The sequence below is a fragment of the Macaca nemestrina genome, chromosome 1 (genome assembly GCF_043159975.1).
Source record: "Macaca nemestrina isolate mMacNem1 chromosome 1, mMacNem.hap1, whole genome shotgun sequence".
In the NCBI taxonomy this organism is placed as follows: domain Eukaryota; kingdom Metazoa; phylum Chordata; class Mammalia; order Primates; family Cercopithecidae; genus Macaca; species Macaca nemestrina.
In genome coordinates, this window is record NC_092125.1 from 68,395,891 (window position 1) to 68,413,119 (window position 17,229).

At 43.3% G+C, this 17,229-nt stretch overlaps 2 protein-coding genes across 4 annotated transcripts; one reads left to right on the forward strand and one right to left on the reverse strand.

Moving 5' to 3' along the window:
- Positions 1 to 2,167: 2,167 nt before the first annotated feature.
- LOC105484912 (cuticle collagen 2-like) lies at positions 2,168 to 4,922 on the reverse strand. Of its 2 annotated transcripts, XR_011613828.1 has the most exons (4): positions 4,381 to 4,922; positions 3,419 to 4,207; positions 2,915 to 2,999; positions 2,168 to 2,488 (listed from the first exon to the last, which is right to left on the reverse strand). XR_011613828.1 is itself a non-coding variant. In XM_011747024.3 (3 exons), exons 1-3 carry the CDS (start codon positions 4,678 to 4,680, stop codon positions 2,472 to 2,474), a joined length of 402 nt encoding a protein of 133 aa, XP_011745326.1. In that variant the 5' UTR covers positions 4,681 to 4,903; the 3' UTR covers positions 2,168 to 2,471. The 2 variants fall into 2 exon arrangements, 1 of the variants encoding a protein (XP_011745326.1); XM_011747024.3 differs by lacking the exon at positions 3,419 to 4,207 and having other exon boundaries at positions 4,381 to 4,903.
- On the forward strand, positions 3,600 to 17,014 carry LOC105484911 (SERTA domain containing 4). 2 transcript variants are annotated; one of them, XM_011747022.3, is made up of 4 exons: positions 3,600 to 3,732; positions 8,725 to 8,916; positions 10,247 to 10,362; positions 12,340 to 17,014. In XM_011747022.3, the coding sequence occupies exons 2-4, from the start codon at positions 8,742 to 8,744 to the stop codon at positions 13,117 to 13,119; spliced, it is 1,071 nt and encodes a 356-aa protein (XP_011745324.1). In that variant the 5' UTR covers positions 3,600 to 3,732; positions 8,725 to 8,741; the 3' UTR covers positions 13,120 to 17,014. The 2 variants fall into 2 exon arrangements, with proteins under 2 accessions (XP_011745324.1, XP_011745325.1); XM_011747023.2 differs by lacking the exon at positions 3,600 to 3,732 and adding an exon at positions 8,055 to 8,238.
- Positions 17,015 to 17,229: the final 215 nt, after the last annotated feature.

Here is a 17,229-nt window from a genome sequence, read left to right on the forward strand (position 1 = left end):
GGGCTAGAGATATGAATTTGGGAGTCATCAGAATATAGAGAGTATTCGAAGGCAAGAGACTAGATGAGACCCACAAGAAAGTGGCTGTAGAGAAGAGACAAGGTGCAAGGACTGAGCTTGAGGCAACCCAACATCCAGAGGTCCTAGATAAGAGGGGGAACCAGCAAAGGAGACTGAGAAGGAACAACCAGTGAGGCAGGTGGCAAACCAGGTGGGTGTGTTGTCCCAGGAGCCAGGATAAAGGCATTTGAAGGAGGAGGGAGTGGGCACCTGGGTCAAATGCTGCTTAAGGGTCAAGTTAGATGCAAAATGGCCTTTGGATTTAACAGCGTGGAGGTCACTGGTGACATTGACCAGAACAGTTTCAATGGAGTGATCGGATAAGAAAGCCTCAGTGGAAAAGGTTTGAGAATAGAAGAGGAATTGGGTGCAGATGCTTCTTTTTGCCATAAAAAATGGGTTTTGTTTTGTTTTGTTTTGTTTTTTAGACGGATTCTTGCTCTGTCACACCCTGGCTGGAGTACAGTGGTGCGATCTCGGCTCACTGCCACCTCTGCCTCCCGGGTTCAAGCTATTCTCCTGCCTCAGCCTCCCAAGTAGCTGGGATTACAGGCGCCTGCCACCACGCCTGGCTAATTGTTTTGTATTTTTAGTAGAGGCAGGGTTTAACGGTGTTGGTCAGGCTGGCCTTGAACTCCTGACCTCAGGTGATCCACTCACCTTGGCCTCCCAAACTGCTGGGATTACAGGCGTGAGCCACCGCACCCAGCCAAAAATGGTCTATTTTTTAAGCCAGTAATTTTAACTTTCAATTAACCCAAATGGGAATTGTATCCACAGCAATCTGAAGAAGTCAAATTTTACTTGTGAAATCTCCCTATCAGACAAATGACAAAAAGGTTTTGTGAAATGGGTTTCAGCAATTTGAAGTCTGAAAGTCTATTTGTTAAACAAAGGAAAACAACCACTGCCTTCAGTAAATCTGCAGCTCAAAGTATTATAAGTTTTATAATCAAACTTCTATTTGGAACTTCACACACACACACACCCCAAAATGATGACATCATAGTTCTCAATTAAATATCGTACCTCATTAGAAATAACATTTACTCATTCCAAATATTTCATTATTGATTTATAGTTAGTTCTTTTTTCATGCCATAGCTACCACATACTCACCTTAAATTTGTAATGAGGTTTCTCATTCCATAGACATTTGTCTGCCTTTTGTACTTGTAGACACAGGTTCATGTTGTCAACAGTTGGGTATTGAATCTCAAAAAACATTAAGCTTGGGATTAAAAGTAGGGCAGGGAAAGCTGTCAGTAAAACATGCTAACCTAATATATCTGATGAGGACAAGGTCTAGTTCATAATCAGAACTGCAAGGATGCTGTGAAGTACAATGATCTGATACTTGTGATATCATTTTGTTGTAACATTAAAGCCAAGAGTCTTCTCCACCCAAGGGCGGTGCCAGTTTCCCAGAAGGCTCATTTTTCAGAGCCAAAGCTCCAAAGATACCAGGGCACCCATGCTGATAACTTAGTCTCATGTTATTTCTCAATTTTAGGCTTAATTTGCTCCTTTTGGTTTTATGTATTTTGACACAGCCAAGTGTATGTGGGGATTTCCCCATAGTCCTTTAAATGCTATAAAACTTTAATATAGGGAGATAAAAACCATAATAAGCCATGCCTCCAAGCCCTCACATTTAGTTCTTTGAGTTTGACAATAACCAGTTTTAGATATTTGGAAATTTGGATTTCTACATACTTGCACTGCTTTAAACGCCCTTGTGCCTTTCCTAACCCTCCTCTCCCACCCAAATGAAAATTATATTCTACTGTTAATCTGGACATGCAACTTCCATTGACTGCACAAAATGGCATCTTTACAATTCTTAAATTATCATCATAATGGCCTACATCATGCAAGAGCCAATGCAATTTAATATGGTTCAGAATAAAGCCAAGATGGATGCCCAATTCCCAATTTTAGGCATGCAACCCTGGAACGTCTTTTGGAAAACATGAAATAATGCTCTTGGTAGGCTGCTGGGTTCGTCTGTTTTCAGCATAATTGCCATCTCTCAGCTTCCTAATACCCTTAAAACCTCTGAGAGTCTTTAATGTACAAAGTTCAACAGAAACACCTTCAAAACAGATTAGTTCTAATTATGTTTAATATTGGTTTGCTACTTTATTGAATAAACTACATTTGCTTAAAAAAAAAAAAAAGGAAATTCACTTAACTGCATGTCAGTCACCCAAGTTTTAAGTGTACAAATGAAATGGAAAACATTTATTACACAAATTTAATTATAATTCTAAGAAATAAACATGCAAATTAGATAGAGTTCAATTTGCAGATGCTAATCCTCATCCTTGATCTTGTTCCTTCCTCCCTTGATTTTCAGTCTGTGCGTCTTCTTGATTCCTAGGGTGCCAGGCAGCCAGAGGTTTGGTTTTTCACAGTCGGAGGATCACTGTTTTAAAGAAGTGTTATATTTAGCACATCTGGCATAGTGGCAGTAAACAAACATTATAGTCTTTGTAACACTTTTGTGCAGGTGCCTTCTCCCGATTTTATTAGGTCTATGCCTTCCAAGCCTCTGCCTTCATTACACCTAAAATGACCCATCTCGGCTATGGAGGGGTCCCTAGACAGAAGTTATGAATTAATGTTTTTAAAAAATAAACTCTGAGGCCACTATAGGAGAAAATTACTATTTGCAAAAATTCTGATTCCAAGGCTTAAATTACATTCTCTTCAGCAAGGACAATCTCTTGTATTACTTTTTATTTCCTGGAGGTTTTCCCTGCAGGCTCCCCACCCAGAAAGAGTTGCCAATTCAAGTTGCAGCAGGACCAAGGTTGCTTTTTTTTTTTTTTTTTTTTTTTTTTATACGTACGCAGCTCAGGAGGGAAACGGGCGGGGGCGGCGAGGGAGAGTAACTGTTTGGTCCTGCAAAGACATCTGTTTCTCATCTCCGTTTGCTGTGGCAAAGGAGAAGAAAGTCTTTTGCAAACGGTGGGAAAGGCACAGATTTTTTTTTTAATCACACGCACACACAACAACAACAAAACTAAACCAAATTTTAAAAGACAAGACATCTCGGAAGGTTGCAGTGTGAATACATTATTCGGCTGGAGCCGAGCCCCCAGGGTTAGGGCGGGAGCCGGAGAGCGCGTGGGGTCTGGGCTGCGGGCTGGAGCTGCGCCCGCGTGTCCCCGGGCACCGGGAAGGGAGGGGAGGAGAAGGAGGAGGGAGGGCGGGAAGGAGGGAAGGAGGCAGGGGGCGGGCTGGGGTGGGGGTGCGGGAAAGGCGCCCCGTGTGCAGCCTGAGGAGCGGCGGCGGCGGCGGGAGCAGAGGGAGGGAGGGAGAGCGGGCGCGCTTGTCATGTTCCCTCTCTCACCCTGGGGGCATCCTGCAGAACCTCTCCTCGGAAATCCACGGGGAAATGGCAAACAGGATTGACGGGTTTCACACGCTGCTCGCTAGACAGAGCCGCTCATTACCATAACCGTCTGCAGCGACGGCGGCGCAGCGCCCGAGTAGCGGCGGCGGGACCTGCCGGGACCCTCGCCCGCCGCGCACCCGCAGTCACCGCCGAGCGGGCCGCCGGGCCGGGACCCGTGAGTGTGCACCGGCAGCCGGGCTGGCGCCGAGCCCAGAGCGGACCAGCAGCGGCTCAAGCGCTGCGGCCGCTGCCTCCCAGCTGACCCCGCGGTAAGAGCCGGGCTGGGCGCGGGCCGCGGGGGCGGGAGAGGGCCGGGCCGGGTGGAGAGGGAGGGCCGGGCCGGGTGGAGGGCGAGGGCCCCCCGGGGCTCCTGCCCGCTCAGACGGGCACCCACGCGGCCTCCCGCGCGCCCTCTTGGCACCAGGGCTGCGCCGAGGTCACCGAGTGGACTCGCAGCGGCCGGAGCGGGGTCGGGGCGGCGTGGGGGCCAAGGCACAGCTGGGCGCGGAGGCGGCGCGGGCTTTTCCCTGGGCTAGCGTGCGCCGCGGCGCCTTCACCAGGGCGGGAACCGCCGCCTCCTCTAGGGCTGCTCGGGCTGCCACCCGCGCGCACCGAGACAACTCCAGGGGCGGGTGGGGTCAGAAGCTCTGGTGAGACCTCAGGGTCCTCGGTGGTCGCTTAATCCCTCATCCTAGGGGACGGGGGTCAGTAGGAGGGGTTCCCCCAGGTCCGGATGCCGCGGCGCTTGGCAGGTGGGGAGAGAGGGATTGTGGATGTCAGGAGCGCGCGTTTGCAAGAAAAAGGAATTGATGCAGTAGCTGACACCTTCTGTCCCCCGCCACCTCCGCCCCCGCACCCTCCTCCCAGGCAGCAGAGCCGCGCTGCGGGCGGCGGCGGCTCCTCTGTCCTCAGCTCACCTCCCCGGCGGGCTGAGGCTGCTGCCCGCCTGGTCCACGCCTCCGCCTCTCTCTTCCCTTCCTCCCCTCCAGCCTCTTCGGCCCTAGCAACTTTCCGAGTGCCCAGCTGCGGTCGCAGAAGCAGGGAAGAGGCGTCCTCGCCGCCAGGTCCCATGGGCGCAGGGCGCTCCCGCGGCCGGGGGCTTCCGGCGGGTTTGGCCGGCAAGGGAGGGAGGGAGGGCCGGGCCGGCATCTGCTGCGGGCTGGAGCGCGGGGGCCCGGGCCAGCCCCGCCAGAGCCCTGCCAGCCGCCGTGAGTCATTTCCTTGGAATCCTACCTTTGGTGTTTATTTCCCTTAGAAGGAAACTTGGTTGAAAAAAAAAAAAAAAAAAAAGGATAAGACATAAAGAATAATAATAGCTCTTATTCTTCCGAAGAGGCACACGGCTCCGGCACCGTAGAAAGACAACTTGCCTTTGTTCCCGGACACTTGGGGTGTTGTTTACTTTCTCCTGCGGCCAGCGGCCGACTGGGAGCTGCTGGCTACCCCGGGAGGGGCTGAGGGCTGCGGCACCGACACCCCGGGGGTGTGTCTGTGCGGGAGCCAGAATGTGGTTGGTGGCTGCCGCCCGCCTTCAAGAGGTCGGCCCTCCAAACCTCGGACCCCCCCCCCCCCCCGCCCCGCCGCCAACACACACACACACCTTGGGCACCGGGGCTTGGACATCGGAGCACCCCTTCGTGCTCTTTAAGCCCACCCAGCACCTGCAGCCCCAACCACAGGACCCAGCTTCAAGCTCTTGACCTCGTAGGGCTGCAGCTGAGACATGTACTTCCCAGGGCAGACAGGTGTACTGCAGGGACCGGCAGAAAAGCGACATCTGTCTGTTTAGAAGGGTTGAAGGATTTTGTTCCGCCCATCCAGTCCCTTCCACTACCACCACCAGGAGCCGGACAAGCTATTGAGATCATTTTAGGACAATGTGGAGGTCAGGGGCTTGATGCCATTTAAGACTGGCAGCATCGATCGAGGGTGGAAATAGCCCTTTACTTCGCTGCTTTCCAGTGCTGGAATCAGACTGCTAACTGCTGTAATGATCTTAATCAAATGCTCTCCAGTTTTCAATGACAGATGGAAGAAGAGGTGAGCGAAGAATAACCTGGCGCCCCTTGTTAGATTCAAGGTGCCACTGAATTCATAGCTATCCTGTTTTGTGTGCCAGCCACTCCTATTAGCATCATAATTGCTTTGAGGAAAGAATAAGCACAACTCATCTGGAAAAAAACAAATTGTGTAGAAATGTCTGGTAACTTTACTATGAACATTTGCTGGAAAAGCTTGGCATTCTAGCCCTCAGCCTTCTGGGGATGCTGGACATGTCATTCTACTACAGCCACCTGGGTGTCAAAACAGACATTCAGGAGCCTGAGGATGAAGGGTTAGGGCTTGTTTTTGTTGTTTTTTTTTTTAATCTTTTAAACCCATGCATAGGCAAAACACACTCTAACACCCTCCTGTTGAATCCACCACCTCAGATGTTAGAAAATAAATTTTGTCATAATGTATATCCTTTTATTTGTTTAATATTAATAGAACATGAATTTGTGGACTTGAACTGCTGACATCAGTAGCAGAATTATAAATCTCATCAGACTGAGAATTATGACAGTTTAGATCTCTACATATAATATGAAGACAGATTCATGTTAAGCATTTGTGCTTAATCCTGCAGTGTCCAATTTTTCATGAACAGTCAACTTGCCTTCTTAATTTGTTAACATCCATCCAGTGTTAAGTTTTAAATAGACTAGGAAGACTCAATTGCAAAATCTCCTCCCTGTTCCCAAATAATCCCAATTCATTCACGTTTTATTCAGATTTACATAAATCACTTGCAGAACTCAGCCTCTCTAGTTTAGGGTTTTGTGTGTAACAGTTCTCAATTTACAGAAGAAAAACTTACTAAAATTAGATATTGTGAACAAAAAAATAGCCAAGATAAATACTGTTATGCCATGTTTCCAGTTCACATGCATAATAGCATCTCATATGCTGGAAATAATGCTAACAAATAGAAACACTGAAATCCCTAACAACCAAAAAACTCCTACCAAAAAGTTATTAAAATATAAACAAACTCTGACAAACATAAAACAGCACAGGGCCCATATAATGTCCTATTAAACAAAAGTAATTTGCTGCCAGGGGCCTGCAAATGTTTTTCTTTCTTAAGGGGCATGAGTTTGTCAACTTGCTTTTGTTTACATGAAATAAAATTCTGCATAGGCAAAAGCCTTGCATCTTATTCCCGTGATCTAACACAAAAGTGAGTGTAAACTTCAAACTAGAAAATGTTGATTCTCTCAATAAGAACAGGCCGCTGACTGTTGAAAAGCTGTAATTCATGTGCTCTTGGCAATAGTATTTCCTGATATGATTGTCTCTTAGAATAGTTTAAGAGACTGGACCATTTCATGAGAGTCTTCCAGGGAATAAATCATCATGAAGTTTGATACCCTACTTGGATGTGGAGTTTGAGAAGTGATGGACAGAAGGGCTTAATTTGTTAAATCAGTGTAGGCTAAATTTCTTTGTTGATGACTCAAAGATAAAAATAAATGACATGTCCCATCGTTTGTTTATAAAGATTTATCTTTTGCCCACTTGTCTTAAGGTTTACTAATAAGTCCTTACTGATGTCTCTTTGGAGGGTGTCTTAAAAGAGAAAGGGGAAGTTTTAGCAGCCCAAACCAGCTGAGTCCTAATTCTCTCCACTGACCTGTACACCTTCCCTGTCTGTCAAAAGGTCTTGCTTCATTATTCTGTGTGGTTGGGACAGAATTTGAGACCTCAGAGAGAAGACTGGGTGAAAGGTAGAGTCATTGCTGCCAAGAACTGCTCTTTTAGCCAGAAGGACATTGTCACTTTAATGATGCTGTTTTGCCTTTCCCTGGTGTTTTTCCTCCTTTTCCTTGGAAGTGGACCCCAGTTATGGCATGTAGGTAATAGTCTCCCATGAGACAATGATAGATTCCCAGTCTTTCCCAAAAACATTACAAGCTGTATAATTTGGAAAAGAAAGCAAGAACTGGGCCCTTAGTTTATATCTGAAAAACAATCAATCTTCAGAAAGCAAGCCTGACATCACTTGTGTGACAGTTCTTGAAACCACAAAATGAGATAGTGGGGGCTTGGGTCTCGTAAAGGGATTGGCAGTTAAGGAGGCACTGAGGCTGTGTTACTGTCACCACTGGTCTATGGCTGCTAGGTCTTTTTACCTTCATATCAGACTCTCCTCTCCCTTGAACTTACTCTTGACCCTACCTTGAGAGCTGCAAAGGGCCAAGTGAAGACACAGAGCCCCCATGAAAGCGGCCCCACTGCTTGAGCTATAGAGGGGCCCAGGAAGCCTCACAGAGCAGAGGCTCCCATCTCCCTGCAGGCCCAAGGGAGAAGGGCGTGAACTGGAGAGAAGGGCAGTGATGTGTTGCCTCTTGGAAAGTTCCTGCTCTGTGTCTGGGCTTTGCAGTGTAAAGAGTTGTTGGCTGCCTCTGGCCCCAGAGCCTGGCTCCTGTTTAATATTCTGCCTGCTCCGTTGATGTTGTGCTTGGCTCCTGTGGGACTGCAACTCACGGCTTGAAACTGGAGCCAATTTTCTGTCTTCATCTCGCAGTGTTTTGACTGGAGGCAGATCCAGTTCAGGCCGATCAGGGCTGGTGGAAACAACTACCAAGTGTCTCTCTGTCTGCTTTGCTTTGGGAGAAGAAAGTGGAGGGAGCCCCAGCATGTTGTAGAGGAACTGGCCTGCGGAAACAAGAGGAGGAGGGTGCAGGGGGCAGCGGAACAGACTGAACCTCAGAACATCAGTTGGAATTACGGTGGATATTTCTGCTTCCCCTGCCCTTTTCTTTTGATTGATTAGTGGATTTCATCAAAGGAGACTCCTGGGGGATTGACTGGAAAATTGATTTTGCCTTATTAATAGAAAGGAAGAGCAAGGGTTTTGGCTTCTTAGCGGTACATTTTCTTTGGAAGGTCAGGAGGAAAATGTGTTTAGGAGGCAAAGCAGCTGTCTAGAAGAAGGCTGAGGGGAATCTGAGAACAATAAGAAATGAGGTTTTAAAGATCCGCCCATGAAATGCAGATTGCTGAACACAGAGGCTGAGCTAATAGCAGCCAGAGAGTTTGCTGAGGTTTTCTTTGAAAAAATAATAAAATGTTTCAGGGTGAAGGGGAGGGCCGAGAAGTAAAAGTTTCCCAAAGCAAAGAAATGAAGATGCCAAGGCCGTCCCTTGGCTTGCTCTTGATTAGGGCTGTTTTCTTCATTCTTGTTTTTTTTTTTTTTTTTTTTCTTTTCTTTTCAGATCTGAGGCTGTCAGAGATGACTCTGGTTCTGTCCATGAATAGATTCTGCGAGCCCATTGTCTCGGAAGGAGCTGCTGAAATTGCTGGGTACCAAACACTATGGGAGGCTGACAGCTACGGAGGCCCAAGCCCCCCAGGGCCAGCACAGGCTCCTTTGCAGGGAGATCGGGGAGCTGGTCCCCCGCTGGCAGGTATTTCCCTTGACCCCCCCGCTCCTTGCTGCCCTTTGCAGTCAGCCTGGTGGGCAGGAGGTGGTGTCTGGAGTGCCCCTCTGAGCCAGGAAAGCTAAAGCTCCAAGGACTTCCCGGGCTGCTGTGCACCTCTCATAAGTGAGTCCAGAGCTCCAGAGAGAGGACCAAAGGTGATATTTAAATTGCATTCAAACCTGTGTCTACCCATGCTGCTGCTTGAATTATATTCTGTATTTTTAAGAGGGCCAAACCAGATATTGAAACTCTTTGGGTTTTGGTTTTCTGCCCTGTGGAACTATATGGTTCTCTCACAACTATGAAAGCTCTGGTGGGCTCAACAATGACACCTTTATCCCATGAGATATAAAGGAATCGGCACTTTGCGCCAGCAGCTATGTGTCTCTTTTCTTTATTAACCCATTTAGGCTCAGTGTTCCATTATTGGAACGCTAAGCTTGTGGAAGTTATTTCTATCCTGCTGTTCAAGGTCATCACCAAGGTCTGACTTCACACACAAAAAATGTGCAACCTCTGGCATAAATGGGTTAAGCACACAACTGGCTTTGGGATTGTAGGAAAAAATTTAAAGCCAAGAAAATAAAAATATGTTCTTCCTGATTCTTTCTGCTTATGGTTTAAGTTCCTTCGGATTTTTGTGCAGTATTAGCTATTTTTTAAAATAAACTAAAATATAAAACAAGTACTCAATGAAGTCTGTTTTGCTAAAAAAGATTAAAAACTGTGGTCTTCATGGTTGGCATACTACATTTTGAAGAGTGAAAAGGACATTAGTTACCCAAAATTTTAATTCAAATTTTAAAAATTTGAATTTTGCATTTTGAAAAAAAGGAATGTTATAATTCCAATATGCAGATAACCATTTGTTCACTAACCTAAAGCCAATAATATTTTAAAGTTGTTTGGTTATCAGTGGTTACAGTTAAAGATGTATGCATTTGAACAGTGGTGCTATGTTGTCATAGGTTTAATTAAACAATTTAAATAAATACTAATATATTTTAGAGAAATTACACTCCTCCCCTTTCTGAATATTGCAGTTTCCTTTTGCATAGATTTAAGATTCTGCATATTTATTAAATGCTAAAGTATGTGATTTTCCTCTATAATTGCCTAGAAATCTTTTCCTAGCCTGGGTCACAGGATTCCATATGATAGCAACTATTAAGACAAATGTTTATTTTTAATCACCACATGTTCAGACAAATATGCAGCCAAGTTATCATCTAGAAGGACAGGAAATGAAAGTATTTTGTTTGGAGAACCTCTGGCAAACCGCATGTCATTTGTCATATCTGATTTATTACCACAGGATCACATTACAGGGGAACTTCAAATCCTCTAACAACATCCAAGATCGCATACTTTAAGAGGAAGTATGTGGAAGAAGAGGATTTTCACCCACCACTCAGCAGCTGTAGCCATAAAGTATGTTTTTTTTTAATAGTCATTATTTTTATTAAGAGTTTAAGATACTTAGTAACAGTTGCTTGATCCACTTCCAGGAATTAAATTGTTTCACCCAAGCAATGAAAATGAGCCACTTCTCAGTGGAGCCTCATTAATCGTTGTCACTTTTTTGGGTCCTGTGTTATTTTTCACAAGTACTTGAAGAAAAAGCTGGCAAGAGCTGTTCTACCCAGAAATGTCAAAATTATGTAATCCAAGGAATTTTTTTAACATATGATTTAATATTTCTCAGACTGCGTTTCGGGTTATGGTTCTTCCGCACTTTTGTGTGTGGGGAAATGCTTGTTCTTTCCCGTGGTGTTCTCCCCAGTCTAAGTTCTGGCTCCTGCAGCCAATGTTACTTCTGTGTGTGTCCACATGGGGGTGGTTACGCAGAGCTTTTCCTGACCTTTTGTGGGTAGACTCACCATCCTTGAATGTGTGTATGCAAGTAGAAATATGCACTTCCCTGGACATTGGTTACATATAAGTTGTTGAAAAATATACTTCATTTCCAAGAAAAGACCAAAGCTAACTTTTTTGTAGGTATAGTTAAAAAAAAAAAAAAAAACAAGGTGGGGAAATTGCATAGAATTATGAAACTGGGCACCTAAACTTTTGAAATATCAGTTCGTTTTTCTTTAGAGTTACCTTCCTTCAATAACTATCTGCTGATTTAATTGAGGCAGGTATAACTGCAGACCATAGTTGTCTGAAATGCAGAGAGGATTTTCAATTCGTCTTCCTCTCTGTCTTCTCTTGTCTTCCCCCTCTGCCACCTCATCCTTTAGATGTTACTTTTACCTTGCTCATGAAAAGACAGCAGAATGCATTGGTAGGTACTGGGCTTTTCCCTGCATGTGTAGTCCCTGCCTTTGGTCAGTATGGGCTGGTTTAGTTCACAGCTCCTCAGGTTATGCTGCCAGTTTGCTTTTTTGATGACCTGGAATAGCTGGTCCCCCGGACACAAGCAGTTTATTTCCTTTTTAGTTTCTGTGTTGTGGTTGTAGCAGTTTCCCAGTTGCTACTGGATTTGCACCAACCATCACATAGTGATAGTGTCACACAGCTCAGGAGTGAGCCCTCTCAGTTCCTCTCGGCATCTCATCTCCCACTCAGCTCCGCAAGGAAGCCTACTTTGGTCCTTCAACTGACAGATTCTGTCAGGGCCTGAGCCTCATTCATTATTGTGTCCTCTTATCAAGCAAGGATAATTGCAAGTATGAAACCCAAAGGATTAAAAGAGGGACAGTATTAAAAGCCAAATCTCATGCTCCTTGATGGCTAGACCAGGGTTTGAAGTATATTCATTGTGACTTGCATTTTGACATCATTTTAAAAACACGTATTGATGTATAATATATGAGTTATGTGTCTGTGTGTATGTGTATTTGTGTAGACACACATAAAAAAGTACAAGTATCACAGTACAGCTTGATGAATTTCATGAGGTGAACATATCCATGTAACTAACATCCGGGTCAAGAACCAAAACATAACCAGCAACCAGAATCCTCCTTGACCTGCTTTTAACACTACCCTTTGCCCCACTCACCCCAACTCTGAAAGTACCTCCTCTCCTGACTTCTAATAGCTTAGATTAGTTTTGTGTTTCAGCATCTTCCTTACTGGGCCATAATAGATCAAACCACCTGAACTGTCCCTCCTGAGGTCTGCACTGTGGCTTGATTCCCTAGTGCTTGGCCATACCAGTGAATCAGGAAGTGGGTGGGCACTCCAGCCAAGTGACAAAAGGGAACATCGGCAGAAAGGGGGACAGCCTCTCTAAATGAACCTTGGGGAACAAGACCACAACATGCCCAGACCCAGACAGTGCCAAGAAAGAAGTATGCTATGATGGTGTTTTCTTATAGTCCATTTTCTAAGCTTTCTCTCTTCCTTTTTTGTTTTTTTTGTTTTGTTTTGTTTGGTTTTGGTTTTGGTTTTGGTTTGTAGACCATCTCAATTTTTGAGGAACGAGCCCACATCCTTTATATGTCCTTAGAAAAGCTAAAGTTTATCGATGATCCTGAAGTATACCTCCGAAGATCTGTCCTTATAAACAATTTGATGAAAAGGATCCATGGAGAAATTATCATGCAGAATAACTGGTGCTTCCCTGCCTGCTCTTTCAATGGCACCTCTGCCCAAGAGTGGTTTATGGCTCAAGACTGCCCTTACCGAAAACGACCACGGATGGCCAAAGAGGAATGTGAAAAGTTTCATGCCTGCTGCTTTTACCAAGAATGTGGTGGCCACTACCTAAATGTACCCCTTTCTGTCAATGCTAATGTTGGAAGTGCCTCCACTGCTGCCTCCTCTCCCTCCGTCTCTTCTTCCTCCTCATCCTCCTCTTCCTCTCCCCCTTTGTCTCTACCGAGTTGTTCCCACCAGGTGGATTTCGATGTAGGCAGTGCACCTGTTTACAAGAGTGATGGCCAGATACCTGCCAACGAAATCTTTGTCACTAATGTCAGATCACTTGGTGTTCAGGAAAAGGCCAAATTAAATGAGGAGAAAGCAAATAATGACACCAACAGAGATGGTGGCCCCCTCAGCCATGAACCTGTGGGAAATGACCTTGCTTTTGAGTGCAAAGGCCAATTTTATGATTATTTTGAGACCGGATATAATGAAAGAAACAATGTAAATGAATCTTGGAAAAAGTCCTTACGGAAAAAGGAGGCTTCGCCACCAAGTAACAAACTGTGCTGCAGCAAAGGAAGTAAAATATGAGCCATCTTCTCACCGAACTTTGAAGCATGCACAGCATGATCAGTTAGCTCTCATAAATTTTATTTTGAATGGATTTTGTACAACTGATAAAATTATGCCATGAACATGCCGTGTCGTTTTAATGCCTGGAGAGCAGATTGCATAAAACATCTGTATAGTAGGCATCAGCGAGCTTCTTATAAATGTGGTGATTTTTACCAAGGAAATGATTGACTTAATGCTTAAAAGTATATCATAGTTTTCTGACAGAAAAGACCAGTAGATTAGATTGGGGGGCAATGTGCCCTTGCAATATTTCTATTGCCCCCCAAGGAGCCTGTCACTAGCTAAGAAATTTCTACATGTTTGCCGATTAATTAGGGAGTTATTTGGTAAGCAAATCAATATAACCAGCAAAGATACCTGCTTCTTCTATATGATATAATTTTGTTTTTAAATAAAAGACTGAAGACAGGGAGCTAGATGAAATGGCTTAATGGTGCTGTTAAGTATTTGTACCTAACAGTCTTGCGTGACAGATGAAAATAGGATGTAACATAATGAAACACACCTGTCTAGGGGCGGCAATCAACAGTCTTACACAGAGAGGGTATTCCCTGCAAGTTTCTGGCTTGCCTGTGATGGGTGATGAGGCTTTTAGAGAGGTGTTATACAGGGCGATTTTTGGTGCCTTACTTTATCTTAATTTTTGCCAATGTGAAAATTAAGGATAAATCAGAGTTACAGCAGGGATTTAACAAACAGGAAAAAAAAAAAAAAAAAAAACAGGGTGGATCAATATGGTGTGGAAACTGTTAACTTTGAACCATTGTGTTCAACTTTTGATTCGACATCTCTATTCTTCCTTTATTTTTGATGCCCAATTGCTTTTGGATTTGGCATTTTTTCGATAGGGATGGAGGAAATGAGAGAGAGCTGTTAGAAAGCAGCACGGGCTGCTCGAGCTTTTCTATGGCAACTGTCTGTTGCTGGGGTTTGGGTTTTCTGGGTTTTGGGTTTTGTTTTGTTTTCTTGTCCAATGAAGTTCACGAACCAGTGGCATGCATTATACTTTTCTCTGTTTTGCATCATTTCACTTGTTTAGATTATAAAAGCATGTGGGTTTTTATATATGAACTTTGCTGTTATTAAGAAGCACAATGTTATAAATGATGTGGTGATCATTAAGGTTTATCTTAAAGAATGTAAAGACTTTAGTTTTTTGAAAGTTATTTTGGAGAAATGGGACTTAATTTATAATAGTTACTATGTATTTGGTCTACATTTTCCAAATAATATCTTTAATTTGTACGTTTGAAAAGTGTTCAGAGTGGCCCTCCTACCATCCTTCCTTCCACTCCAGCCAACTCTTCCTGCCATTCCAGTTTCCAGGTTTACTAATTGACTTGGACCTGTTTAAACAATACTTCACAGAAACCAAATGCCAAATGGAGGAAATAAGTAAACCCTCCCAGTTTCTCCAAGATAAAGCTTTTTTATTATTGCTATTAATATTAAATATAGGTCTCATTCATACAGTGTATGAGTAGGATCATTTGGACAATTGTCCACAAGGACCAATTTTTAAAACATTTTCTTGCGTTATAGCTAAATACTCTAGTAATGTTTTGTCCTTTATTTTCAATATTTGATAAACATTTGATGTTCAAAACTTAGCTAATAGATGCTTGTATATGAATGTGTTGTAATAAAGTGAGGTTTTCTTGATATATATTTATTAAAATGATAAAAATTCATTAAGATTTTTTAAAATTTTAATGGCTATTGGCTATGTTTCTCTTTTCCATTATTCTCTCTCCTTTAAAAAACTCAAAACATCTAGAAACTGTAATGGATAGTGGCCACACAGGAGTTTTCTAAATTAAAGAGTATTTTAAAATGCCAATCTGACAGGTGTTTTAGAATGATCCTAGTTTGTAAGTTTAAGTTTCTGTTGATTAAGAAGCACAATATTAATAGATGATGTGGTGATCAATAAGGTTATGTCTGAAAGAATGTAAAGATTTTCCTTTCTGGAGTGTGTCTGAAAAAAATTGTATAGCATGAAGCCGTAAATACTGAATCTTAGCTGATTGCATTATGAAACGTCGAACTGTGAAGATGACCCATATGTAAACGGTTATAACAACTACAGATTATTGCTAGTAGCATTCCATACAATTGTGTATTAATGTTCTTAGGAGCTAATATTTGATAAAGGGGGAAAGCTAGTTAAAAACTAATTTGTCAAATGTAGCATTCTTATTACGAGTGTAATATCTCATGGAGATTTAAATATGAACGAAAGGATTTATCCTTCTGCTTTTTAAAGGCCCCAGCATTACTAGACAGTGTTTTTCTTGATGGCCAAAGCTGTAAAATGACAAAGTTGATGATTTTCAGCAGCACTCACCTGAGCTGTGAGCGCCTGCACCTGTTCGGTAGAACCCACTAGAATCACTTCTCTGCAGGATAAGTGATGCCTTTGAATCCAGCAGAATAAAAATCTGTTCTTTTTAGTCATCGTCAAGTTTTTGTTTCCAGGATATTTCTAGCATCACAAAAAAATTTTCTTCACCAAAAACTAATTCCTAAACACCCATCCAAACTACAAAAATTCTCTTGTTAGTAGGTGAGACTGCTAGGACTTCCTGTGTTCACCTCCCATGCACCCAGAATTGTCTTTTATGCGTGAGATATTCCATTAGATTTTCCTAGAGTGGCCAGGACACCCTTCATAGTAAGTTAAATCCCTTAGCTGGATTCTATAGTTTTATCTTGAGCAACTTGGAAAAGCTAAGACATCCTCCACCCACACTGCTGTCTACCCGCCTGGAAGCAGCACCTTCTCTCATTGCTGTGCTGTGCTTTAAGGAAAGCCTGATATGACAGAATCAAGACTATTAAAAGATAAATGAAGGGAAACCTTCATTTAAGAAAGTGGCCTTGCTCCCCAAGAGTGCCTTTAATTGCTATTCCCCTAGGCATCTGGGTGCATATCATTAATGAAATCATTAACCTTTGTCTCTCGTCCTTCCTTTCTAAAAATGGCAGATTATAGAAGGTGGTCTGGCAAAGGGATTTTCAAAGGGCAAAAGTCTCATCATCATCTTTCCACTCAAAATCCTATTATTCTATACTTCACTTTGCAGGGGTCCTAGGGACAGGATTGCAGGGACAGGGGACATGGGAGGAAGAGAGAAAAATTCAAAACCAGCAGATGCCACTATCTGGCAATGAATTGAGAATTAGGGTAAAGCATCTTTGGCATGATCTTTTATTAAGACAACAAAAATGTAGAACATTTTACATGCTACTTTGTTAAATGGTGAAGCAAGTGAATGAAAGTATTTATTTTTAGAGCTCACAGTTAACTCCATCGAGACATGGCTATCCATCCCTCCAGTTATGAACTTGTATTACAGCTCCACTTGGTGACTTCCTTTCTGTGTATCAGGAGCAGAGCAGAGGACAACTTGTAGAAGACATGACCATTAAGAGACATCCACTTCACAACAAATAGAAGACAAGGATACAAGGATTCCTATGTGATGCAGCTAGGTTTTTATATCCTTCTAACAAATGGTGAGCAGGAGACTTTTTTTTTGGAAATAATTAGTTGTGAAATTCCATTTTTCTGACAGCCCCTTACATTTGAAGTTATTTCATTTGTAGTTAAGGTTATCACACCCCTGCCAATTTTGCTAGATCTTTTCAGAGACAAGCATTCAGCATGGCATTAGTAATGGTGGTTTAAACTAGAGGCAGAACTGTCCCATGAAGAGGAGAATGATATCAGTATTTAAATAATAAAAGAAGAGACAATGTATGGTTTGTAGTGATTCATTTTAAGATTGCTGTGTTTTGATTCTGTGGTTTAAAATAAATGCATTAAGGATCTTTTAAGTTACTACAAGATGCCTCTGTTGCTTTCTTAGCTATAGTGCCTCAGCAAGGTATATTCTCTTGACATGGCTAAAACATCTCAATTTTATGTGATATAGCTACACGACCGGGGGTGAAAGAGTTACTAGTTTGGAGATTATTTCCCAGCCCTGGGTACCTGCCATATTTGAGCTGGGAGAACTCACTTAGGAAAAGCACTTGCAAAGATGTAAGTTATGAACACTT